This window comes from Geotrypetes seraphini, chromosome 9, assembly GCF_902459505.1.
Source record: "Geotrypetes seraphini chromosome 9, aGeoSer1.1, whole genome shotgun sequence".
Lineage (NCBI taxonomy): Eukaryota > Metazoa > Chordata > Amphibia > Gymnophiona > Dermophiidae > Geotrypetes > Geotrypetes seraphini.
Genome location: NC_047092.1, coordinates 64252893 through 64280370, shown reverse-complemented (window position 1 = coordinate 64280370; position 27478 = coordinate 64252893). Strand labels below are relative to the sequence as shown.

The following is a 27478-nucleotide window of genomic DNA, read 5'->3' as shown; positions in this document are numbered from 1 at the left end:
AGGGGAGAAAGCTGCTGGGCATGGTGAAAAAAAAAAAGGGACAGCTGCTACTGGACCTGGAGAGGGAGAAGGAGAGATGCTGCTGGGAGGGGAGGAGGGAAAGGAGTCTGGGAAGTTGCTGGGCAAGGGGAAAAAGGGACAGCTGCTACTGGACCTGGATAGGGAGAAGGAGAGATGCTGCTGGGAGGGGAGGAGGGAAAGGAGTTTGGGAAGCTGCTGGGCAAGGGGGAAAAGGGACAGCTGCTACTGGACCTGGAGAGGGAGAAGGAGAGATGCTGCTGGGAGGGGAGGAGGGAAAGGAAAAGGAAGAGAGTTACTGCTGGACAGGGGGAGGAGGGAAGGGAGAAGAAAAAAGGAAGGAAAGAGCTTGCAGGGAGATTAGAGGAAGGGAAGGGGAGAGATAGGAATGAGATGGGAAGGGGGGTCAGCAGAGAAATTGAGAGGGACAAAGATGCTAGATCTGGTGGAGAGATAAAAATGAAGAGAGCAGTGAAGCTGGAGTGAATTGTGTAAAAAGGAGAGAGGGGCATAGGCTGGATGGAAAGGGGAGAGGGGCATAGAAAGAAGACAAATACCATATGGAAGGGGGAGAGGTCAGACAGTAGATGGAAGGGGCAGATACTGGATTGAAGAGACAGAGGGCAGACGCTGGAAGGAAGAGAGTGAAAAGAAGATGAAAGCAGAAACCAGAGACAACAAAAGGTAGAAACAAATAATTTTATTTCTATTTTGTGATTAGAATATATCAGATTTGAAATATATATCCTGCTAGAGACATAACTGGGGACTGCAGTATTCTGTTAGCATGATATTTCTATGAACTTGGCTTGTTCAGTTTTCTTGATAGTAGAGGGGATATATGTGAAGGGGAGGAGAGACAGGGGTTTTGTTGGTCCGTGCTCTGTATATTTGTATTTATAAAATCACAATTGTCAGAATATTGTTTCTTTTTATACTTTAATAAAATACGTTCAATATAAAATCATAATTGCGGCTTGTGCAGATGGGATCAGATGGTTTGTGGGGACCGAGCTTGCGGAGACGGGGCGAAAATGTGTTTTTTTATTTCGGTCTTAGTAGTTTGCCGGTCCACAAAATAATTCTTTTATTTCTGCCGGTCCACGGGTGTAAAAAGGTTGAAGAACACTGATCTAGTTGACTCAAGCCTAATTTTGGATGATGGAGAAAGGTGTTTACCTTTAGAGGAATTATGGAACAAGATTTGTAAGTGATAAGATTAGTGAGATAGAGGGGAAACTGGAGGAAAAACATGATAAGATATTTTAGGCATGTTTTTAATAAGTTGTAGGTGCATGATATTTGAGCAAGTCAAACCCAGTGTTCTCCGTCTAATTTAGATGACCGCCCAGCTGTCATCTATCAGGAATCCTGCAGCTGCCGCCGCTCAATGTAAAAAAAATCTCCCCCCCAAAAAACCACCTCTCACCGGCTTGGAGATGCGAACTCATGCTTCGGGGCTCTAAGGTGTGTGTGCCGGCTTCCCTTCTCTTCCCTCCGAAACCGGAAGTTACATCTGGGGGGGGGAGAAGAGAAGGGAACTCCAGCACACACACCTTAGAGCCCTGAAGCATGAGTTCACTGCGGGCTAAGGCAGGAGACTGGTCAACGACGGATGGAAGCTTTCAACTCGCTGCCGGGTCCTGCCTACTTTCTGTTTCCGCGAAGGCAGGACCCGGCAACGAGGAAGGCCCGAAGCAAATTGTAAGTTTCCCTCCGTCGCTGACCTATGGAGGGAAGCTTACGATTTGCCTAGCGACTTTGCCGACGGATGTGTGAGTTGGGAGGGAAGGGGCGGCTGGGCAGGGCTGATGCTGTTGATGCTCATCTCTCCGCCCTTGTTCTCGTTGCGCGGCCGGTGGCGGAAACAGTGTAGAGCTAGAGCTGACCGTGGACCGGGAGCAGGCGTTGCTGGCTCAGCGGCGGCAGTTGCATGAGCTTTTCATACGCTACAGCGACAACAGCTCGCTGACGGTGCAAGGCTTTCGGCAGCTCCTGCTCAGCATCGGTTTGGGGCAAGTTAAGTCAAGTGGCTACCGGGGGAAGAGGAGGTGGAAGATGCCCGGCACCGGGGCTGGAACCACGGCGGCCATGGCTCTGGCTGCCCAGCTCCTGTTGCCCACTGTAGCTTGGCCCTGGCAGCGCCCACAAGCCCCGAACCGCTAACCAGACACAACTATCCCAAGGCCGTTTACAGCCGGAACCTCAGGTGGTGAGACACCGAGTGCCACTGTGACTAAACTAATTCATTATTTGCCTGTGACTTTCTGGTATTTAGGATTAACTCTTTCCATTCAACCCTTGACTTTAAACACACAAGTCTGGAAGTCTAAGCACATTTATTTATTTATGTTTACAGGTTTTTGGGAACATAAAACATAGTGAAATCTAAACATAGAAACATAGAAAGATGACGGCAGATAAGGGCTATAGCCCATCAAGTCTGCCCACACTATTTACCCACCCTCTTTAGCCTACTGACCCCCTAAATTATAATTATACTGTCACTCTACTGACCCGCTCATTCAAGTCCTAGTGACTCTATCCCTTGGCATGACCTCGTAGGGATCCCACATAGGTATCCCATTTGTTCTTGAAGTCTGGGATGCTGCGTGCCTCGACCACCTGCACTGGAAGCTTGTTCCACTGCTCAATCACTCTCTCCGTGAAGAAGTACTTCCTGGCGTCTCCACGAAACTTCCCTCCCCTGAGCTTGAGCGGATGTCCTCTTGTGGTCGAGGGTCCCTTGAGAAGAAAGATATCATCTTCCACCTCGACCCGTCCCGTGATGTACTTAAATGTCTCAATCATGTCTCCCCTCTCCCTACGCTCTTCGAGAGTGTAGAGCTGCAATTTACTCAGTCTTTCTTCGTACGGGAGACCCTTTAGCCCCGAGACCATCCTGGTGGCCATCCGCTGAACCGATTCAATTCTGAGCACATCCTTACGATAATGTGGCCTCCAGAATTGCACACAGTATTCCAGATGAGGTCTCACCATGGCTCTGTACAATGGCATCATGACTTCAGGTTTCCTGTTGACGAAGCTTCTCCTGATACAACCTATCATCTGCCGTGCTTTAGATGAAGCCTTCTCCACTTGAGTGGCTGCTTTCATGTCAGCACTGATGATTACTCCTAAGTCTCGTTCTGCCGTAGTCCTGGTTAAAGTTTCTCCATTCAGGGTGTAAGTTCTGCAAGGATTTCCGTTACCGAGATGCATGACCTTACATTTCTTGGCGTTGAAGCCCAGCTGCCAGATCAAGGACCAACTTTCCAAAGTATGCAGGTCCTGCTCCATAGCATTCTGTAGATTATAGCCGTTTACTCTATTGCATAGTTTGGCGTCATCAGCGAATAAGGTTACCTTACCTTGAAGCCCTTGATTCAGATCCCCAATGAATATGTTGAAGAGGAGTGGGCCCAGGACTGAACCCTGTGGCACTCCGCTAGTCACCTCCGACATTTTTGAGAGGGTACCGTTAACCACCACCCTCTGAAGTCTGCCACTAAGCCAATCTTTAACCCATGCAGTTAGAGTCTCTCCTAATCCCATTGATTTCATCTTGTTTAGCAGCCTGTGGTGTGGGACGCTGTCAAACGCTTTGCTGAAGTCCAGGTACACGACGTCCAAGGACTCTCCTGTGTCCAGTCTTCTTGTTACCCAGTCAAAGAAGCTGATTAGATTGGACTGGCATGACCTACCCTTGGTGAATCCATGTTGGCTGGGATCCCGGAGATCTTCCTCGTTCAGGATCGTATCTAATTTATACTTAATCAGTGTTTCCATGAGTTTACACACTATTGAGGTGAGGCTTACCGGTCTATAGTTCGCAGCCTCAGCCTTGCAACCCTTTTTATGTAAAGGAACGACGTTGGCTGTTTTCCAGTCTAATGGAACTTTCCCCGTACTTAGTGAGAGATTGAAGAGCACTGCCAACAGTTCCGCCAGAACATCTCTCAATTCTCTGAGCACTCTTGGGTGTAAATTGTCCGGTCCCATGGCCTTGTTTACCTTTAGCCTTGCCAGTTCGTTGTAGACATCCCCAGGTGTGAACTCAAAATTCTGAAACGGGTCATCCACGTCTTGTTTTATCATCAACTGTGGTCCGATTTTATGTAGCGATTAGTTGCTTCGTGTATGGATGATTTCAGGTACGACCACATAGTTTCCACATTGCCGGTCTCTGCTTGGTCCTGCAGCGTCTGATGAACGAAATCTCCCATGCGTGCGAAGTCGGTGCCCCAGAATTTGAGCACCTTTGTTTTTGTAATTGATTTAGGGGATCCTTTCCCAAGGTTGAACCATACCATGTTATGGTCGCTGGAGGCTAGCGTATCTCCCACCGAGACCTCTGAGACGCTTTCCCCGTTGGTGAGTACCAGGTCTAGGATCGCCTGGGCCCTAGTGGGCTCCGTTACCATCTGTCTGAGATATACTCCTTTTATGGAGGTCAAAAGCCTCCTGCTGCTGCTGGTTGTTGCTGAAAATGTGTTCCAGTCTGCATCAGGCATGTTGAAGTCCCCTAGCAGTACAGTGTCGCCCCGTAGAGTTATATTCTCTATGTCTTCAATTAATTCTGCGTCCATATCTTCCGGTTGTCTCGGAGGTCTGTATACCACACCAAGATACAGGCATTTTTTGCCACCTCTTGCCAGGTTTACCCAGAGGGACTCCCCGGTATACTTGACATCAGTGATCCTGGTGGTTTTGATGTCCTCTTTAATGTATAGTGCTGCCCCTCCACCTAACCTGCCCTCTCTGTCCTGACGAAGTAGATTGTACCCCGGTATAGCCATATCCCACCCATGTGCGTCCGTTAACCAAGTCTCGGATATTGCCACCACGTCCAGGTTGGCATCCCTTATTTCAGTTTCCAGTTCTAGAATTTTATTGCCTAAACTGTGTGCATTAACATACATGGCCCTCCACACTTTGTGTTTGTGTTTGCTAAGTCCCTGTAAGGCTATTCCTGACTGAGTCTGTGTGGCTCCTAGTGAACTGTTTGCAAATTGGGTCCTTACCTCGGAAACAGAGTGTCGACTCGTCCCATCAGGATAGTTCCTTTCCACACCAGTATATGAGTAGGTCCCCTCCCCCAACTTACCTAGTTTAAAGCCCTGCGAAGCAGGCGGGCCAGTCGGTCCGAAGATGTTCTTACCTCTGCTGGTCAAATGGAGTCCGTCTGGTCCCTGTAGTCCCTGCAGCGCCTCTCTATGATCCAGGAATCCGAAGTTCATATCCCGACACCATCCCTGTAGCCATTCGTTCGTTCTCAGGATGCATTCCTCTCTGGCTCTTCCCTTGCCTCTAACTGGGAGGATTGATGAGAAGACTACCTGCGCACTTGTCTGCTTCTCACCCAAGGCTCCAAAGTCTCTGGTGATGGTCTCTGGGGTGTTCCTGGCAGTGTCATTTGTACCTATATGGATAAGAAGCATAGGAAAATGGTCATGAGGTGTAAGTAGTTTCCCCAGGCTGGTGGTGACGTCCCGTATTTTGGCTCCAGGCAGACAGCAAACCTCTCTTGAGTGTGCATCCGGTCTGCAGATTGGTCCCTCGGTGCCCCTCAGCATGGAGTCCCCAATGACTCTACTTCCAATGAATCCCCAATGAATCTACTTCCAACCGGTGATAGGACAAAAGCGCACGAGACTTCAGCGCGCCCACATTTCAGCACAGACAAATCGGCGCAAAATCCCAGCGCGCCGCCTAAAAAATTACTTTTAAAGAGCTCTGACAGGGGTGTGGGGGGGGGAACCTCCCCACTTTACTTCATATTTTTTGTGCTGCCGTTGTGGGGGGGGTGTCATTATAGAGAAAACTGAACTTTTTCCTAAAAAATCGGGAAAAAGTTAAGTTTACTCTATAATGGAGGGTTCCAACCCCACAACTCCCCCCAATGGCAGCACAAACAGTATGAAGTAAACCGGGGGGGTTCCCCACTCACACCCTGCGTTGGAACTCTTTAAAAGTAACTTTTTAGGCGGCCTGCTGGAGTCTTGTGCTGATTTGTCTGCGCTGAAGTCCCGCGCATGAATGACTATGAACCGTTGCGACCTTGCCCCCCATCCCCCCCCGAAAAAAATGATTTTGCAGTGGGAGGGTCGTAACTGGTGTTATTTAATAGAGTAGGGACTGGATGCTTGAAGAATGTATGGTAGTCCTGGATTTATTGATGCAGTTGCAGTGCTGTAGAAAAACACTTTTCTAGATTATACATCTTATTGTTTGGGGGTGTATTAGGGGAGGCTTATCCTTGCTTTTAAAGTTGGACTTATAAATGTATTTTACATTATTATTATTTTTGTATTAATAGGATTTTTATAATTTTGACATTGGGGAGGAGTATTTTAATGGTTGTACAGTAGAGTTGTGTGTACATGAAAAATGAATGGAAGAAATTGCATTACAATTAGTACTATTATAATGGGAGTGGGGTCAGGGACGGAGCTTGGACTGAGGTACTCAGTTGGTATTTGTTAGACTTAGGGGGGGTACTTGGCTTGAAGAAGTTGAGAAACATTGGTCTCTAGGTGACTAGTATGGAGTTCACTAAGTAAGGGTCCCTTTACAAAGCCACAGTAGCAATTCTCCCATGGCAAATGCACCCAAGTCCATTCAATTCCTATAGGCTTCAGTGCATTTGCTGTGGCAGAATTGCTATCGCTATTGTAGAAGGAGTCCTAAGGCAGGAACTACTGTCTCTGTGCTGTGTCTTAAAACACAGATTGCCGGGGATGCAAAGCATTAACTGATTCAACTTGAGTTTGAAGTACGGTAGTTTTGAAAGAAATGGAAGGTTTGATACTGGTCATTAGTTATTCGGAATAAGAGGATCTGCATTACTTTTTTTCAAGGGTGGCTTAAACGCTACTGGAACACTGCCTAAGTGTCAAACCTTAAAAAAGAAAGTCATATTGAGCATTGGAAAATAATTAATAACAATTAACTAATAAAAATAGTGCACATTTAGTGATCTTTTTACTAAGGCGTGCTAGCTATTTTAGCGCACACTAAACGCTAACGCATCCATAAACTATAATGGGCACGTTAGCGTTTAGCGTATGTTAAAATGGCTAGCAAGCTTTAGTAAAAGTACCTTTTCATTTTCCCCACCACCAAATTTCCCCATCCCGCCCCGCCCGGCTACTTTTTCATGCCACCTGGCTGGAAAAAATTTCTGGGGAGAACACTGCAAACCAACATACAAGGAATTACAGTAGTCAAATCAGAGTTATGAAAACATTAAGGCAATGCTTCGCAACCCAGCCAGTCAAGTTTTTAGGTTATCCACAATGAATTTGTATGAGATAGATTTGCATACCAAGAACGCACTACAAGCAAATTCATTGTGAATATCCTGAAAACCCCACTGGCTTGGTGTAACTAGAGGATTGGGTTGAGAAACCCTGGAATACAGTGGTGTACCAAGGGTGGGGAGGGGCAGTCCACCCTGGGTGCAGACCATTAAGGGAGTGCTCCACAGCTCCAGAGGGCCCCTGTGGTCTTGGAACCTCCTTCCCTTTTCACAGCAGTGGCAGCCTTCACAACTCACCGCTCTGGCCGGCATCAGGTCTTCCTCTTTGCCATGTTCTGCCTTCGCAGAAGCAGGAAGTAGGTGGGAACCAGCAGAGACGAAGGCCCGAAGCTGGGCAGAACAGCAAGCGGCGAAGGCTGCTTGCCAATGATAAAAAGGCAAGTTTTGTGATGGGGAAGGGTCTGACAGAGAAGGGGGGGGAGAGAATGCTGCATCCAATTGGGGAGGGAGAAGAAAGACCAGGGAAGGAAGCAGAAGTGAGAGAAATAGAAGTTGCTTACCTGTAACAGTTGTTGTCCTTTGACAGATGATCTTACAGCCACACAATAAGGTGATGTCACCATGATAGAGCCGACCTGGCAATCTCAAGCTGCGATAGCTCTAGAAAAACTTAAAATGCATGTGTCGGCCTTCCCGCCCAATATTTTATATACAGAACCCCCAACCGTTACCTGTCAATTTAGTAAATAGCTGGTGGCAACTAGGGGAGGCTGGGCGGGTTTGTATGGCTGTAAGATCATCTGTCCAAGGAGAACTACCATTACAGGTAAGCAACTTCTATTTCTTCTTGGACAGCTGATTCTTACAGCCATACAACAAGATGCCTCCCAAGCTTAAAGGTAACAGATAGTCACTTATCAATGCACATCAAAGGAAATATTTATATAAAAAGTCTGTTACCTGAAGTGAAGTGGAGGAGGGATGTTGACACCTCATAAAAGTTGCTTGTAAAACTGCAGACCCCAGAGATGAGTCGATTCTTGAGTCCACATTGATGCAATAATGCTTTGCAAAAGTATGTGGGTTAGTCCATGTAGCTGCTCTGCAGATCTTTTGGAGCGGAGCAAAGCAAATATGGGTCCACATAGAAGCCATTGCCCTGAGGTCATGTGCTGTCACATGGAGAGAATCTTCCCGTAGAGAAGCAGTTGAAGAAGATGCATAGCAGAATGAAATCAAATTAGAAATCCATTTTGATAAAGTCAACTTCATCACCGACTTAGGTATAGAAGACAGCACTAATGACTGAAAAAGTTGAGATGGTTGATTTGCCAATCGAGTTCTGTCCAAATAAGTCTGTAAAGCTCTGAAACAATCCAGAGAATGAAGACGCTGTTCATGTGGAGAAGCTTGAAGTGCAGATAGAATGATGGTAAGACCATTGTCTGATTTAGGTGAAAACAGGAAACCACCTTCGGTAGAAATTTAAGGTTCATTCGAAGCAGCACTTTACTGTGTAGAAACTGGGTGTATGGACTGTAATACACCAAAGCTTGAAGCTCCCTAATTCTTCATGCTGAAGTAATTGCCACCAAGAACAAAGTTTTCCAAGATAGAAATTTGAAGGGCACTAAAGATAGAGGTTCAAATGGTGGTTCCATAAGATCCCGCAAAATCACATTTGAGATCCCATACCAGCACGGTAGGCAAGGCAGGCGGGTGTAGTCATAGCAGTTTTTTTTAAAGTAGCATTTGACGACTGGGTGATGTATGAGGGTTAGTGCATCCACAGGATCATGGAGCACTGAGAACGCCACTAAATGCATGCAAATGGAATTTTATGCCAGGCCAGCTGATTTCAGGTAAGTAAGGTACTGGGCACTTGTGAAATAGTGTTTGTGATAGGGTCACAGTGATGTAAAGAACACCATTCTTCATATCTTCTCCACTTTGATGCATAAGAGCGTTTGGTGGAGTCAGCTCTAGAAACTAGCAAAACATGGAGGACTTCCGGTGGAAACAGGTGGTCAGAAGTTATTGAGGCAGGAGAAGCCATGCTGTTAAATTGAGAGACTGAAGATTTGGATGTTGGATGAGAAGGTCCGGTCATTTTAGAAGAAACCACAGGGGTTGAGAAGCACTGGAAACCATGCTTGCCAGAGCCATTACTGTGTGATGAGAATGAGCCAGGCATTTTTAGCTATTGCCTTTTTGAACGGTCTTGCTTATGAAAGGAATAAGTGGCAAAGCATAGAGAAGATGTTCTGTCCACGTGATCTGAAATGCATCCTCCACCAGATGATTCGGCACGGAGTACTTGGAGCAATACTTGTGACATTTGGTATTCATCAGGGATGCAAAGAGATATACTTGAGGGACTCCCCACTTGATAAAAATTTCTCACGTAACTGTGGTCTGTAACGACCATTTGTGCGGGCTGAGTTGTCTGCTAGAACATTGTCCTTGCCCAGAAAGTAAATCGCCTGAAGGGTTGAGTGAAGCTGAAGTGCCAGGTTCCAAATGGTTACAGTTTCCTGTGAGAGAGCGTGATCTCATGCCCCCCTGCTTGTTTATATAAAACATGGCCACTTGATTGTCTGTGCGGATCAGAATGATGTGATTGCGCAGACAAGGGCGGAAAACCTTAATGGCCAACTGAATAGCATGGAGTTCTAGAAAGTTTATATTGTGATGTGAGAGCGCCGGGGGCCACACCCCTGCGTGGACCAGGTTTCCAGATGAGCTCCCTAACCTCTTTTGGATGCATGCATAGCGATGGTGATTGTAGATTGAGGAGGATAAAATGGGATACCCTGAGACAGATGGTTCCTGTGAAGCCACCACTGCAAGTCTTGAATCACATGGTGTGTTAACCGAATTTTTGTTGAGAGTGGTTGGGAAAACTGGTTCCAGTTGGATATCAGAAACCACTGAATCGGCCTCATCTTGAGGTGGCTAGTCATAGCACCTGGACTGTAGCTGCCATATGTCCAAGCAGGGTGAGAATTGACCACCAACTGTGCATCTGGTCTTGGAGTGTTTGAGCCCATGCAGGCGGAAGATAAACTGTGGTGCCCTGAGTTTGAAATATTGCTCCTATAAATTGGAGCAACTGAGATGGGTGAAGTTGAGACTTTGGAAAATTGATGAGAAATCCCAGTCATCAGAGTAGGTTTACCATCTGACTCAATACTTGGCAATTAAGGCTTGGGGTCATAGTGGAAATAAGCCAGCAATGTAAATATGGAAATGTCAACAGGCCCCGTTTGCGGAGATGCGCTACAATGGGGATGACACACTTCGTAAAGACTTTTGGAGCAGAAGAGAGGCCAAACGTAAGCACCTTGTATTGATAATGACGATTCTGTTATAGGGGAAAACACCCTCCAGGGATTCAAGACAAAGTTGGACAAGTTCCTGCTAAACTGGAACGTACGCAGGTGAGGATGGACTCGGAGCACTGGTCTTTGAACTGGGGGCTGCTGCGTGAGCAGACTGCTGGGCACGATTGACCACTGGTCTGACCCAGCAGCGGCATTTCTTATGTTCTTATATTTCCTGTGTGACTGATGAATGGCTATATGGAGCTAGACATCCTGCAGGTCCAATGACGTGAGCCATTCTCCCTTTTGAAGGAGAGGGTTTATGGAGGATACCGTGAGCATTCAAAATCTTTCCCTCAGTTGAGATTGTGTAAGTCCAATATGGGATGGACACCCCTTTTTTCTTTGCAATTAGGAAATATCTAGAGTAGAAACCCTGACTCCATTTTATCCACTGGAACTGGTTCTACCTCATTTATGGATAAAAGCCGAATCAGCTCTTGTTGCAATGGAAGAAGGTGTGACCTCTGAACTTCTTGGTGCAACAGCGGACACCATGGAGGGGAAGATTGAAAATGTATTCGGTATCCATGATGTACTATCCGGAGCACCCAAGCATCGGATGTAACAGTCTGACAAGCATTGAGAAAGTAAAGCAAATGACCACTCACCGGGAACAAAGGAAGAGGAAAGTTGTCAAAAAGATTGCTGGGGTTTCTGACCCACCTGCTGGACCAGCTTCTGAGAATGCCTGTCCCGGGATAATCTGGCAAAAGCCTGTTGTTTAAAAGGCCGATACGACTTCTGAGAATTATAATTTTTAGAAGATGAGTAGGGTCATTTGTTTGGATAAGACTTCTGTGATGGGTAATACTGCTGCCTTTTGAATGGTTGTTTTGAATGATGAGCAGTGTCTTCCTCTAGTGTACATGTGTCAAATACAAGGCCTGTGGAACAAATCCGGCCTACCTGGCCCGTTTTATGCGGCCCGTGGTGACTGTGTGCTGGTTTGAGGGCAATGCGGCATTTTCCGCATTGCCACCCCTGGATGTTTTACCTTCTGGCCGGCTGCCTCCTCTTCACTTCTGCAGTTGTTTATGTGCACAAAGCCAAGGGCGGCGGCTCCTCGCGTGCCCGTGCCTCATCCGGAAACCTTTCCTCTGACGTTACGCATAGGAGCCGCTTCCCATGGCTTTGTGCAGAGAAACAACTGAAGCAGTGAAGAGGAAGGAGCCGGCCAGAAGGTAACACCTGCAGGAGGGAGGCACCTAGTTAAGGCACAGAATGAAGGGAGGGAGCGGGGCGAGTTGGGACTCGAGAAAGAGGGAGCACAAACTTCGGACAGTTGATAGAAGGGAAGGAGGGAGGGGGCATGAACTTGGGACATAGAATGAAGGGAAAGAGAGAGGGGAGCATGAGCCATAGAAAGGAAGAATGGAGAGAGTGATGCAAAGAGATGCTGATGTGAGGGAGGGAATAGAAAGGGAGAATTGGGTGTCTGAGAGAGGGAAAGAGATGGTGCACATGCGATGAAGAAAGAGGATAATTGTTGGACAGAGAGAGAATTATTGGACATGGTGGTGGGAGAGGAATGAGGTAGAGATGCATGGGGAAGAGAGAGATGTCAGATCACTGGAATGGGAAGGAGAGAGAGAGATGCCAGACCACGGAAGGGAAGGAGGGGAAAGAGAGATGCCAGACTGCAGGGAGGAGAGATGCCAGACTGCAGGAAGGAGAGGAGAGAAGGAGAGAGATGTTAGACCTCGGGAAGAGGGAGAGATGCCAGACTATGGAAGAGGAGAGAGATTCCAGGCTATGGAAAGGAGAGGAGAAAGATGCCAGACCATATGAGGGGGGAAGACAGAGTTGTCTGACCATGGGAGAGGGATGAGATGGTGCACAGGGATGGAGGGGAAAGGGCGACAGAGGGAGGAGATGGTGTACTGCAATGGGTGAGGCAGGGAAGAGATAAGAAATGCTTCTTATAGATAGATGGGAATAGGGGAGAAGAAAGAGGGAGGAGATTGTACACATGGATAGATGGGAAGGGAAGATATGGAAAAGTAGATAGATTTTGAGAAGAAAGCAGAAAAATTGAAGAAAGTTGAATGTTAACAGTTACTGCTGTATGGCAGAAAGTAAAGGAGAGGAAAACAGCAAATGGATAAAGTAGCCCTGGATACACAGTTAAAAGAACAGACAGAAAGAAGTACAGCCAGAGACTAGGAAAAGATGGTTTGAAAACCAAAATCACCATTCAACAAAGGTAGGAGAAATGATTTTATTTTCAATTTAATGATTGAATTGTGTCAATTTTGAGAATTTACATCTGCTGTCTACATTTTGCACTGTTCAAGAAGAAATGCATTTGTTTCTATTTCTCTGGGGTTGTACTGCATGCAGAGTCTTGAATCTTAGGGTTTCGTTTGTATATATTAGTACTTTTTAGTTTGTGGTCCGTATTTGCATAGGAGTTATCTGTGTTCTGGTAAGAATAAATGTTGAGAGGCATACAGTGTTCTCTGTGTAGTTTAATTTTGTGGTTAACCATCATGTGTTGTTAATAAGATTATATCTTGTGTATATACGAAAAATGAATGGAAAAAATGGTATTACAATTAGTTCTGTTATTGGGGGGGGGGGGTTTTGGGGCGGAGTTTGGGCGAGGTCTGGCTCACGACTTAGCCCAGGGGTCTCAAAGTCCCTCCTTGAGGGCCGCAATCCAGTCAGGTTTTCAGGATTTCCCCAATGAATATGCATGAGATCTATGTGCATGCACTGCTTTCAATGCATATTCATTGGAGGGACTTTGAGATCCCTGACTTAGCCTGTGCAGTGGCATACCTAGCATGTGTGACACCCGGGGCCCATCATTTTTTGGCACCCCCCATCTGTACGAAAAACATGATTTTTTAGTAACGCCACACGTCACATATGAGTACCTAGGAAAAGGCAGCATCTTACATACTGCAGTGAGAAGTACAACAGCAATACACCCATTGTAAAACTAACAAGCCAGACTAGTTCAGATCAATCCTGCAGTCAATCCTAACAGAAAACCATGTCTTTCGAACACACAGAACATAGAAAACACCTTCGCCTAGTATGGAATGTCATCACAAACTTACCCCTCCCCCTTTTACAAAACTGTAGTGTGGATTTTAGCCACGGTGGTAACAGCTCTGACGCTCATAGAATTCTGAGCATAAGAGCTGCTACCACCACAGCTGGTGCTAAAAAAAACGCTCCACAGTTTTGTAAAAGGGGGGATAAAATAGAAATACATAGACAAAGGTTAAATTGAACTAGCAAGAAGCTGGACTCTGCATACAATGCAATACCACAGAAACAGTGACACGTCTCCTAAAGCAATAAATAAATAGAAAATTTTTGTTCTACCTTTGTTTTCTCTGGTTTCTGCTTTCCTCATCTTCTTGTTAGTCTCTTCCTTCCATCCACTGTCTGCCATCTCTCTGCCCCTATATGGCATCTTCTCTCCTATGCCTCTTCCAGAAACTGTATGCCTCCCCCTTCCATTTCTCCTTTCACCCCCATTGGTCTGGTATCTGTCTCCTCTCCTTCCCCCCTGCTCTGACATCTCTCTCTCCGCTCCCTTCCTCCTCTTCTTCCCTGGTCTTCCTTCTCAATTTATTTTCTGCCTCTGTCTAAATTCTTTTTTCTTTTTTACTATTCAGTCCTCAATTTCCCTCTTTCACTGTGTCTACCTATAGCTTGCCACCTCTTTCCCTCACCCCTTCCAGTAACTAACTCTATCCTCTTCCCTCAATCTTGCATGTGCCCTTTTTTCTTTCTCCTCCCCACTTCCTTCCAGCATCTGCTCCCCCTTTCCCTCACACTTCCATTCAGCAGCTGTCCTTCCTCTCCCACACACTTCCATTCAGTGTCTGTTTCCCTCTCTCTACCCCTTCCATCTACTGTTCACCCTCTATCTCACCCCTTCCATTCACTGCCCTCTGTGCTCTTTCTATCCAGTGTGCACCCTCTCTCTCTTCCATATGGCATCTTCCCTCTTTCTATGCTCCTTCCATAAACTATCCCATGCCCCTTCTCTCCTTTGTACATGATTGATTTCAACTCTGTCACCTCTCCGTTTTTCTCTCTCTATCACCACCCCCTCCCCTATGTTCTGGCATCTCTCTCTTCTCCTTCCTTTCCTTCCCACCTCACGGTCTGGCATCATCCCTTCCCTGATTCCCGGCATCTCTCTCCTTTCCTTTTCTTCCATCTCTCCCTCCCGCTCCATGCTCTGACATCTCCTCCTTCCTTTCCCCCTTCCTTTTCCCTTGATCTGGCATACCTTCCTCCTTCCCTCCAAGCCCTGGCATCTCCTTTCATTCCCTCCAGCTGGGTACAGCAACACTCTCCCCAATTCTCTCCCCCTCTGCTCCCTTTCCTCCTTCTGTCACCCAAGGTCTGGTGTCCTGAACTTCATCGGGCAGCAGCAGCATTCACAATTCACTGCTGTTGCCGGCTTCAGGCCTTCCTCTCTGTCGGGTCCTGTCTTCATGAAAACAGGAAGTAGGCAGGACCCGGCAGAGAAGAAGGCCTGAAGCCGGCAACAGCAGTGAATTGTGAATGCTGCTGCTGCCCCTTCCCAGCCCATCCCGCCGAAGCCTAAGGCCTGATTGGCCCAGGCTCTAGAAGCCTGGACCAATCAGGCCTTAGGCAAAGCGGGTCCGCCCATCCCCACTAAGTCTAAGGTCTGACGAGGCGGGCCTGCCGGCTGGACGGGCAAGAACTATCTGGCCTTAAGAAAAGGTTAGTTTGGTGGGGTGGAGGTTTGGGGGTTGTTAGCGCCGGGGGGGGGCATCTTCTAGCAGGAGGGTTTGGGCACCCTCCTGCCAGCGATCGGTAGTGTCGGGGTGGGAGGGAGATCGGTAATGTCGGGGGGGGGGGGCGGTTGGTAGTGTCGAGGGGGCGGTCGGTAGTGTTGGGGGGCATCTTCTGGCAGGAGGGTTTGGGCACCCTCCTGCCAGCGATCAATATTGTCGGGGGGGGAGGGTGCGTCTTCGGGCAAGAGGGATTGGGCACCCTCCTGCCAGCGATCGGTAGTGTCGGGGTGGGAGGGAGATCGGTAATGGGGGGGAGCCGTTGGTAGAGTCGGGGGGGGCGGTCGGTAGTGTCGGGGGGGGGCATCTTCTGGCAGGAGGGTTTGGGTACCCTCCTGCCAGCGATCGGACAGGCCGCGGCCCACTATACTTATAGCGGCACAGAGATTCCTTGCCGCAATAAGTATAGCGGCCGCGTCTACTTACAATGTAGACCAGCATTTTGCTGGCCTACATTTTAAGCGTTTCTTCCTCTACTAGGGAGACGCGTAGGGCCGCCTAGGTTCGCCTAAGACCCGCCTAAGGCCCTTAGGCGAGCTTAGGCGTCTTTGCGGGTCTCCCTAGGCTCCCGGAGGCGCCTTCAGGCCTGCCTGGGGAGCATTTTTTTAAAAAACGTGCATCCCGATTGGCTGATTAGACAGCTGTAGGATGCCTACAGCTGCCTAAAATCGGGACGCACTTTGGAGAATCAGGCCCTCAGTCTTGAGAGACTGCACTAGAGTGCTATCTATCCAGAGTGGATTAAACCAGTCCCACTGCAAAAATAACAGGATGCCTTGCTCAGCTGTGGACAGTGAAACAAACCATGCATAAGCTTAACAGAATATTTAAAACAAGTGAGTTCCTGTTCTGACTTAATTATCTTAGGATTCATTTGTTTAGAGCAAATATTCTGCTGTTACTTTTACTATGTAATAGAAACAAGATTCTACAGTCAGTCACCCAGAGATGCAAGTGCATTCTATGGAAAAGTAAGGCATTTATTTTCTTAGTTCAGTTTGTATAAACCTCACAGATGGTGTCCTATGACTGGTGCTTGAAAAAATAGAAAAGAAGCATCTTTGGGATGTTTCTATTGATCATTTTCGTACTAATAAATGTTCCTGGAGGAATTAATATACACAACTGTGCAATACAGAATTTGTGCAGAATTATGCTTTTGCTAAGTAGAATTATGTGCAGGTACTGGTGTCACTCCCTCCCTCGCAGAGATTCCTGTTACAAGAGGAGGAGGTAAGCAGCTGCACATCAGGATGCATTGTCTTCCTCTACCATCCTAAACTTGATTGTTCATTTGAACAATTCAAGTCTCTATGCAGCTCTATAGTTCAATACATGATCAGGTCTAGGATGGTGGAGAAGGAAGATGTGTCCTGATGCACAACTGCTTATCACCTTCTTTTGCCACTGTGATCAGGGCAATGAGAGAACACCAGAAGACTGAGTGAGGTAGGGGCAGCAGGGGAGGGGAAGGGAAGAAGTAGCTGGAGTAAATGGGGTGAGGTGTGTGGACAGGGTGGTTTAGAATAAATGGAGAATGTATTTGGGAATATGACATTGAGAGGGGGAGGAGATAGGTGTTACCAGAGAAAGCTGGGTGTAATGTCCCACAGGATAGAATCCTCTTGACCAAGGGAGACAGGGTTGGTCACTGGGGCCAGTTGGAGGGGGGTGTGCTTTGGGAAGGGGGGTGGGGCATTACTGGAGCAAGCTAAGGGCATGTGCCATGTGGATAGAAAATCACTTGAACAAGAAGGGGTAGAGGGTTATTGGTTGCCATGGGGGGGGTTCCTGGAGTATGCTGGGGATCTCTAAAGCAAGCTAGATCTTTGTAGGGGAAAGAATTGGAGGTCTGGGTATGGGGAGAGGGAGGTTTATAAATGTGTGTGAGGGATGGGACAAGAAAGAAGTCAAGGTAGGAGTATGTGCTAAGGGGAGATATATGAAAGGAGGGTAAGGAGAAGGTATGTGTGTTTTGGGGGATCTTTGGAGACCCACATTATTGGAGTTCTTGCTTTTTGTTACTATAGTTCAGTAATTCTCAACCAGTGTGTCACAAAAAATTGGTATAGACAGCAAGGCTATGCTTTCCTTAATAACCGTCTGTGGCCTAGATGCACTAAAGAGCATCGTTAAGACTGGGGGGGGGGTCTGCTTTGATCCGATTTTTGACCAATTCCAAAAGAGCTCTTCATGCACTAAAAAGTTTGCATATAAATAATTTATGCGGAGGTTTGTCGTAATCCCTGACTGCCATCTGATTGATCGCTATGAGATCGATTCACACATGCGCAGAGTTGGTAGGGGAAGCCCGAACAGCTGAGAGGAAGGGGAAGCCACCTGCCACTGAGTTGTTCAGGACAGGAAACTTTTTTTTTTAAATGGGCAAAGATGCTATGCATGTTACACTGCACAATATCTGCCCCATTAATTTTTATTATTTTTTTTAAAAAGCCGGCTCCATTCTGCCATGCTGACCACTCCCCCTTTTGCAGCAGTGAAATGGCAGGAGTGATGCCCACTCCCTCCTGCCACCGGAAAACCCCTGAACCCCCCTCCCCCTGGTACCTTTCACGGAAATTGGGAGCAGGAGGGATACTTGGTCACTCCTCTGAGGTTCATCTGTCCAAAATGGTGGGCATTTCCCTCCCTGGTGCATCATGTGATGCACTGGGAGGGGCTTAAGGCTTTGATTGGCTTAGGCATCTGAACCAGAGTCTTAGGCTCTTCTCTTTGTATCCCAAGATACAGAGGGAGGAGCCTAAGGCCCTGATTGGCTCAGACACCAAAGGGCGGGGCCTTTGACATATGAGCCAATCAGGGCTTTATGCCCCTCCCTTTGCATCATATGACAGAGTGACAGAGCATCCCTCTTGCTCCCAACTTCTTTGAAAGGCATTGGGGGTGGGTTCAGGAGACCTCTGGTGGTAGAAGGGTGTAGGCATCCCTGTTGCCTTATTTTGTGGGGGAGGGGATGTTTGGGAACCAACTGGCACTGGTACAGGCCTTCGGTGGCAGGAGGGAGTGGGCATCCCTCCTGCCATTTCGCTTCCACAGATGGGGTTGGTTGGCATGGCAGGAGGGAGTGGGCATTCTTCCTGTCATTTTTTTCTCGCACGGAGGGGGTGGGGGAGCAGCATGGCAGGAGGGAATGGGCATCCTTCCTGCCGATTTTTTTTGCTAGCACGGGTGGATTCTGTTTGTTGGGGGTTGTCAGGGAGGGCCATTATCGACCAGGAGGGGGGGCTTTATTAATTTCTTTTTAGCACGGGGAGATTCCGTTCATTGGCGGTTGTCAGGGAGGGCTGTCATCGGCTGGAAGGGGGGGCTTTTTTCTTTTTTTTTATGGGACAGATATTTTGCAAGTATAACACACAAATATCTGCGCCATTAAAAATAAAATAAAAAAAAATCCAGGCAGACCTGTAGGTTTTCTTGGATTGCTAAAACCCTTGCTTTTTTAGTGATTAGCCAAGTGATGTTAGTGGATCAATTGCTTGGCTAGTTTGCATGGGGTTTTAGCTAATTTGCATGGCCAGATCAGAAAATGGGCGATTGAGGGGAAAAACATTCAGTGAACTGTTTTGTGCATTGCATCGGGAAATGCGATCAGACCATGTTTAGCGACGATTGTTGGCTTTAGTGCATCTGGGCCTGTGTTTGCAAGCTGGGGAGAGCAGAGATCCTCAGAGTTAGGTTTTTTAATTCCCTGTAAATAGGTGTTTATTTCTGCTGATTACCCTCAATAATAACTGCTGCCATCAGCCCTGACTGGAAATGTTTCAGTTCTGCTCTCCACAGGTTCTGTTTCTATCATAGTATTTGCTGTTAAGGGATTCCATTTTGTAACTGTTTCACAGTTATCTAGCAGTAGTTGGATTTTGTATTACTATTACTGAGGTGACTCCAAAATTGTAATATATTTGTTGTATATGGCAAGCAGAGGAATCTGGAACTGATCTGTTGCATATAATTTTTTTTAAATATGGGATTGAATGGTAGGCAAATTCACACTAAATTTACTGTCAATGGGATGTATTTGTTTTTTGTTTAGTTGTGAATTTTAGTGTCACAAATATGAATAATGTCCGGCAGGTGTGTCACATCAGAAGAAGGTTGAGAACCACTTCTGTAGAGGGATAGAGAACTAGGGAGGGCAGGTAAAGCTAAAGGACTGGGAGATAGAACTGTGTTTCTAAAAAGACAATTGAGGGTGAGGAGAGATGTCGGGGAATTCTGCACACAAAAATATTTTACAAATAAAATGTGCCAGAATATTTATTTTTGTGTGCAGAATATCCTCTGGAGTATAGATAGAAGTTAAGTCATGTTGTATGCTGCAGGGTCTTATGATTTGTAATCTTGTGCAGGCTGAAAGAGGTAGAAAGCAGAATTCAGAAGAAAGGAATGACAATGTACAACATCCGGTCTGTGCAGCAGCACCTTCGACTGGGTCAGCTGAAAGGAAACCAGTTTGATATAATTGTGAGAGATCTGAAAACCCAGCATGGAGACTCAGAAGCAACTATTGAAAAAATAATTTTTCAGGCAACTGAGAATGTTAAGGTGATGAGCTATATATATGTTAACCAAACACTTTCTCTGTGCTTTAAGCCAGGGTCAGCAAGATACAGTGCACTTCATTACACACTGTTGTAACTTACCAGTCATACCATACAAGGCTTCTCAAAGAAGTCCCTGGGACCATCTTCCCCACTAGTTAGTTTTTCAGGATATCCACAGTATATATATCTGAGATAAATCTGCATACGGTGGGTCTCCAAAGTACATATCATGTTTCTAATTCATTGTAGATAAGCTGAAAACCTGAATTATTTTGGGGCTGAAAGCATGTGAGAACACTTTGCATAGTATTACTAAGAGGTTACAACAATATGTAGCGAATTTCAGTGCACTTTGTTGTCTCTGCTCACAAGTGCATGTTCTGCCTTGTATTTATTGCACTAAAAGGCAAAAAACTTCACACCTCTCACGTACATTAAGGTTTGTATTCATTAGCACACATTTGGTTCAGTAGTGTGCCTTTAAAAATTTAGGCCTAGATTCACTAAACTCACCTCACCAATCCATGGCCGAGTTTTGCCGGGCGATCAATTCATTAAAGGCTCCCCATGCAAATTACCTGATCGGACACACATCCACAAGCGATCCCATGGAGCGCTGAAGAACGATCGCGACGCATGCGCAGACCAGCCTTTGTTGGCTGTAGATGCAATCCTCGCATGCGCTTGCTCTCCTGCACAAACGAGGTAAAAAACAAAGGGGGAGGGGGTGGCATAGGAGGTCACAGCTCCCGAAAGGAATATTAAAAGCACTTTGCAGTTAGACAACAGAACAGAAAAAATCAGACTGGCGAACAGACTGGAACAATCTTATCAGGCTGGAACAAAAACGACAATGCCATAGTTCAGCCCTGCTTTTAACCCGTGGGTTAAAACCGCAGGCTCGCAGAGAGGCAGGCCAGCAGAGAGCACGGCACTTTTTTTCCTCAGCCAGTGATTGCATAAGAACATAAGCATCGCCTCTGCTGAGTCAGACCATGGGCCCCCCCCAGGACCTGTAAGTGATCTTTTTACCTAAAACATTTTATTCTCTAATCATTTAATATCCTGTATAGTAACCATCTAACTATACCCTTCAATCCTGCTTTAGCTGTGCACGGCTTCTGAAACTCATTGGATTTATCCCAGGCACAGAATGAGTACAGGGGCTCAGAACTCATTGATCTGAGGCTAGCAGGGCTGGGATTTCAGGGCGGCAGAGAGCAGGTCAGTTGGCAAGGACGTGAGTGACTGGTCCTCAGCAGTCGCTTGGTTTTGGATCGACCAGCCCAGTCGGTGTGCCTGAATTTGTTTAGTAAATCGAAGCACAATTAAAAGGGAATAGATTCCATACAAATGTAAGGAAGTACTTCTTCACCCAGAGAGTGGTAGAAAATTGGAATGCTCTTCCGGAGGCTGTTATAGGGGAAAACACCCTCCAGGGATTCAAGAGAAAGTTAGACAAGTTCCTGCTGAACCAGAACGTACGCACGTAAGGCTAGTCTCAATTAGGGCACTGGTCTTTGACCTAAGGGCCACCGTGTGAGCAGATTGCTGGGCATGATTGACCACTGGTCTGACCCAGCAGCGGCAATTCTTATGTTCCTACTTTGCATGCTGTTTCCCCTCATTTGCATGCGCGGATCGGATCGGGTGCAGATATGCTCGGGAGGAAGGTTAGTGAATCGGGTCAGGGTCGCAAAGTGGTTGGGACACGATCGGTGGGCTTAGTAAATCTAACCCTTAGTTTATACTTAATTGACTTAAGTGCTCCTTAGTTCATCATTAAATGAATTTAATGTGCACTAAATATCCCCTATTAAAGTGATTGTGTGAAACTAACCAAAAAATTGAGAGTGTAAATGTCCATACCTGCATTCAAGACATAATACTTTATAATAGTACTTTATAAAGAGACAAAGATGACTATGAGGCTTATTTTCAAAGAAGAAAAGCATCCAAAAGATGACACAAAACAACACTTTAGATGTTGGGTTTTTTTTTTTTTTTATTTTATTATTTTAGAAGACTACAACAGTGTATTACATTTGTTACAGAAAGAGTATTACAGACCTATTTTCATAAAATACACCAATTCATATAAGAAATTATAAAAAATATTGTTTTACCCACCCACTCTACTTATCAAATAATAATATTCAATAACTTTTTATTACATAAAATAATATAAAATATAAACAATTATTAGAAAAGTACATCGATTCATATGTATGAAATAATAATAAAAGTTAAATATCCTTATTCAAAAAAATAATAATTTGATATACAAGTATATTTTATAAATATCTCCCACCCTCCCGGATGTGTAGTGAAAAAATCACAAAATGAGGAAATGTCTTACTGAGAATCAACAAATAAAGCCAATGGACCCCATATTTTATTTAAAAACACTGTGTCCCAAACTTTCAGCATGCATTCTTTCAAATTTATACGTATTACATACACTTGTCCACCAAAAGTATAATTGAATCTATCATAATTTTTCCAATTTTTTGTTATCATTTGAATAGCTATTCCAGTAAAAATAAAAAAGAGATGACTCATATTTATTTAATGGAAGTTTAACAAATAACATAGTACCACATATAATGGCTTCATATGTTAATAAAATATCAGATTTTAATGTAACATTTATTTGTCCCAGATAGATTTCCAGAATTGTAAAATAAGCGGACAAAAAAAACAACAGATGATCTAAGGTCCCTATGTCAATATTACAATGCCAGAAAAAACAAGGAAGGCAACCAAGTCACATCAAGGTCTGCGAGGGGGAAGCTCAAAGTGCCTAACTTGGGTCACAACTTGCAAACCAAATATAGTGTAACATGTCAAAAAACATGTCACATTATATGATGTTATAGGGCGCTCTCAGTGTGAACCCTCAGTGATAGGAGCCCAGCTCCGACACTTCACTTCTGGGTCAAGGCAATAAGCCTCCACCCGCACACCATCATCGAGCGCCCTGTGTGTGCAAAAATCAAACCAATCAACAATCAAAGTGAGTAAATGAAACTCAACACAAACAACCTGAGCGACCCCCACACAGACCCTGCCAGCCAAACCCCCTCAAAAAGCTCACACAAAATCACAAACAAAGTCAAAAACCATACCAAAAAGTGAAAAACATATCCAAAAGAAACAATACTTATCCAAAACTGTCACAAAAACGGAAAAACCGCGCCAGGAGGAAAGGTTCAACCGCGCTGGTTTCGGGAGGAGCCCTTCTTCAGGAACCTGGCCTCCAGCAGAATACAAGCAGTGAAGTGAGTTTCATTTACTTACTTTGATTGTTGATTGGTTTGATTTTTGCACACACAGGGCGCTCGATGATGGTGTGCGGGTGGAGGCTTATTGCCTTGACCCAGAAGTGAAGTGTCGGAGCTGGGCTCCTATCACTGAGGGTTCACACTGAGAGCGCCCTATAACATCATATAATGTGACATGTTTTTTGACATGTTACACTATATTTGGTTTGTAAGTTGTGAGCCAAGTTAGGCACTTTGAGCTTCCCCCTCGCAGACCTTGATGTGACTTGGTTGCCTTCCTTGTTTTTTCTAGTTTAGGATTTGTTTGGCAAATCAGGAGTGTGTTGTTGTTGAATATTACAATGCCAGCATCTATTAGATTTGAAACTCTAATTTGTGCAAACAAACTGGGGTCCAAAAAATCCTATGTAATAAAAATAACCATGTTTGCCTCATAGATGCTGACGCTGTACACTTTAATCTCCAAGACCAAATTCGTGGCCAACGAGATACAGAAATATACTGTTTGATCTCGAAGCTCCAAATATCTCTGAGACTATTTTTAGTTTTTTTATTCAAAAATTCTGAAATTAATTTATACCACTGAGCAGCCTGATGTCCTTTTAAATCTGTCTGGTAGCAAAGGATCTGCAAGCTATAATAGGTTTTAAAAGTTTTCCATTCAGGGAACCCATTCCGAATGGCCTGGTGCCAATTTTCAAAACTGACTTTTTAGACGTTTTTTAGGTCATTTTCCCTCCAGTACATCTAAATTTTAAGGGGGTGTATTAAAGGCTTGTTTTGGGTGGGATTAGAGCACCCTTAGGACTTGGATGTCTTGCAGGGAAAATGAAACCTTTTTGAAGATGTCCATTAGACGTTCAGAATTAGACCTGTTTTAAAAGCGCATAAGCGTCAAAAAGTTCATGAAGGCATGATCCCCCCATGCTTCCCGGGTGGTCATTGACTCCCCTTCCACCCCCCCAAAGATGTGAAAGAAACAGTACATACCAGCCTCTATGACATCTGCAGATATTATTGGAAATCCTAGTAGAGCAGCAAGCAGGTATTTGGAGTAGCCTGGTGGATGGTGTAGTGAACCACAGAATGATATTTAGGCCCATAATCCCACCCTACCCACTACATATATGGTGGAAAGTGTGAGCCCTCCAAACCCCACCCCAAACCTACTGTACTGTTACATAGGTGACACCTGCTGCCTTAAGGGCTATTGAGGTGATAAACAGGTAGGTATAGTAGGGTTTGGGGGAATTTTGGAGGGCTCATCATACACTATAAGGAGGTTATGGTGAAATGTGTACCTGCCACCCTTTATGTGAAGTTCACAGCAGTGTCCCCCCCCTAAGACGCCTCATTGCTCTGTTGGTATGTCTGTGTGGCAAGTCCATTAAAAATGTTGGCCCCTCCCACATCCAAATGGGCTTGTTTGTACATTTTGATTTTTGAAAATGGCCAAAAAAGCATAGTAACATAGTAGATGACGGCAGATAAAGACCCAAATGGTCCATCCAGTCTGCCCAACCTGATTCAATTTAAATTTTTTTTTTTTTTTTTTCTTAGCTATTTCTGGGCAAGAATCCAAAGCTTTACCCGGTACTGTGCTTGGGTTCTAACTGCCGAAATCTCTGTTAAGACTTACTCCAGCCCATCTACACCCTCCCAGCCATTGAAGCCCTCCCCAGCCCATCCTCCACCAAACGGCCATACACAGACACAGACTGTGCAAGTCTGCCCAGTACTGGCCTAGTTCAATATTTAATGTTATTTTCTGATTCTAAATCTTCTGTGTTCATCCCACGCTTCTTTGAACTCAGTCACAGTTTTACTCTCCACCACCTCTCTCGGGAGCGCATTCCAGGCATCCACTACCCTCTCCGTAAAGTAGAATTTCCTAACATTGCCCCTGAATCTTCCACCCCTCAACCTCAAATTATGTCCTCTGGTTTTACCATTTTCCTTTCTCTGGAAAATATTTTGTTCTACGTTAATACCCTTCAAGTATTTGAACGTCTGAATCATATCTCCCCTGTCTCTCCTTTCCTCTAGGGTATACATATTCAGGGCTTCCAGTCTCTCCTCATATGTCTTCTGGCGCAAGCCTCCTATCATTTTCGTTGCCCTCCTCTGGACCGCCTCAAGTCTTCTTACTTCTTTCGCCAGATACGGTCTCCAAAACTGAACACAATACTCCAAGTGGGGCCTTACCAATGACCTGTACAGGGGCATCAACACCTTCTTCCTTCTACTGACTACGCCTCTCTTTATACAGCCCAGAATCCTTCTGGCAGCAGCCACTGCCTTGTCACACTGTTTTTTCGCCTTTAGATCTTCGGACACTATAACCCCAAGGTCCCTCTCCCCATCCGTGCATATCAGCTTCTCTCCTCCCAGCATATACGGTTCCTTCCTATTATTAATCCCCAAATGCATTACTCTGCATTTATTTGCATTGAATTTTAGTTGCCAGGCATTAGACCATTCCTCTAACTTTTGCAGATCCTTTTTCATATTTTCCACTCCCTCTTCAGTGTCTACTCTGTTACAAATCTTGGTATCATCTGCAAAAAGGCACACTTTTCCTTCTAATCCTTCAGCAATGTCACTCACAAACATATTGAACAGGATTGGCCCCAGCACCGAACCCTGAGGGACTCCACTAGTCACCTTTCCTTCCTTCGAGCGACTTCCATTAACCACTACCCTCTGGCGTCTGTCCGACAGCCAGTTTCTAACCCAGTTCACCACTTTGGGTCCTAAAGCATTCTAAGGGCCAGAACATCTAGACGAGTCTTTTTCGAAAAAAAAAAAAAAAAAAAGATAAGACATTTTGTGATTTCAAAAATGGTCATTTTCCCAACCCAACTTTTGGATGTTCTTCCAGAAGTGTTCAAAATCGTACTTAGATGTCCTATCAAAAATGCCCCTTCATGTCTCTTTGTAAAATAATGCTTAAGTTAATGCCTACTTGGTCTCTTAACCTAGGTGCCCTATTATAAAATTACACTTTTATGTTCAAGATCCTTTTGTGTTTAGATCTAAACTTGAACACTCAGCCCAATATTCAAAGCAATTTTGTGTTTATCAGTGAGTGGCAAATGCATAATTTGCTTATATGGGTTGCTTCTAAAATTATTTGGATAATATCAGGTCAACTCGGTAAACAACTAGATGGCTATATAAAAGAGTTCCAGTTTGGGAAGGGTGGAGTTGGCACCAGAAACCATCCGCCCAATATTCACCGCTGTTTAACAGACCTGGAATGGCTCTTGGCTGTTTAAAATAGCGTTTAACTGGCTAACCAGTAATATTCCGACAAACAACAACACCCAACAAAGGTGAAACTGCCTCCAGAACTGTACTTTATTTCACAATGTACTTTATTTCACAATGTGTAACCAAGACGTATGACCCGACACTGACAGTGTTTTGGCTCTTGCCTCCTTCAGTGGTCTTTTCGTTCTTTAAAATAATTTGTCCAAATGCAGTAAAAAGTTAGATGCAGTGCGTGTTCTTACTCCAACATGTGAGAGTCACTGTCGATACTGCGACCCGAATAAGCAAACTTTGGAGTACAGGGGAGGAGAAGAAGAAAAGTTGGTGGCACAGGGAAAGGTAAGAGGTGAAAGGAACTTCAGGAAGGAAAGCTGGTGGCACAGGAAGAGGTAAGAGGAAAGAAAGTTAACATAGAAACATAAAAACATAGAAGATGACGGCAGATAAGGGCCATAGCCCATCAGGTCTGCCCACTCTACTGACCCACCCCCAAGTCTACTATCCTAGGGATCCCACTCCTGGTGACAGGTTCCCTTGGCTTAACCCTCTAAGGGATCCCACATGGGCATCCCATTTGCTCTTAAATTCTTGCATGCTGTTTGCCTCGATCACCTGCACCGGGAGCTCGTTCCAAGGATCAACCACTCTCTCGGTGAAGAAATATTTCCTGGTGTCGCCATGAAATTTCCCGCCCCTGAGTTTGAGTGGATGCCCTCTTGTGGCTGAGGGTCCTTTGAGAAAGAGAATCTCGATAAGGCCGGTAATATACTTAACCGTCTCGATCATGTTTCCTCTCTCCCTACGTTCCTCGAGTGAGTACAGCCACAAATTTTTCAGCTTTTCCTCGTACGATAGATCCTTGAGCCCCGAGACCATCCTGGTGGCCATCCGTTGCACCGACTCT

At 45.5% G+C, this 27478-nt stretch overlaps 1 protein-coding gene across 3 annotated transcripts in view; it reads left to right on the top strand.

Moving 5' to 3' along the window:
- The window catches only part of PUS7L (pseudouridine synthase 7 like), an 89603-nt gene that overhangs the window by 32444 nt on the left and 29681 nt on the right, over positions 1-27478 (top strand). For all 3 annotated transcript variants that reach the window (XM_033959425.1, XM_033959424.1, XM_033959426.1), the window contains one exon: positions 19823-20018. In XM_033959425.1, the coding sequence (XP_033815316.1) occupies positions 19823-20018 (196 nt within the window). The remainder of the gene's footprint in view (positions 1-19822; positions 20019-27478) is intronic.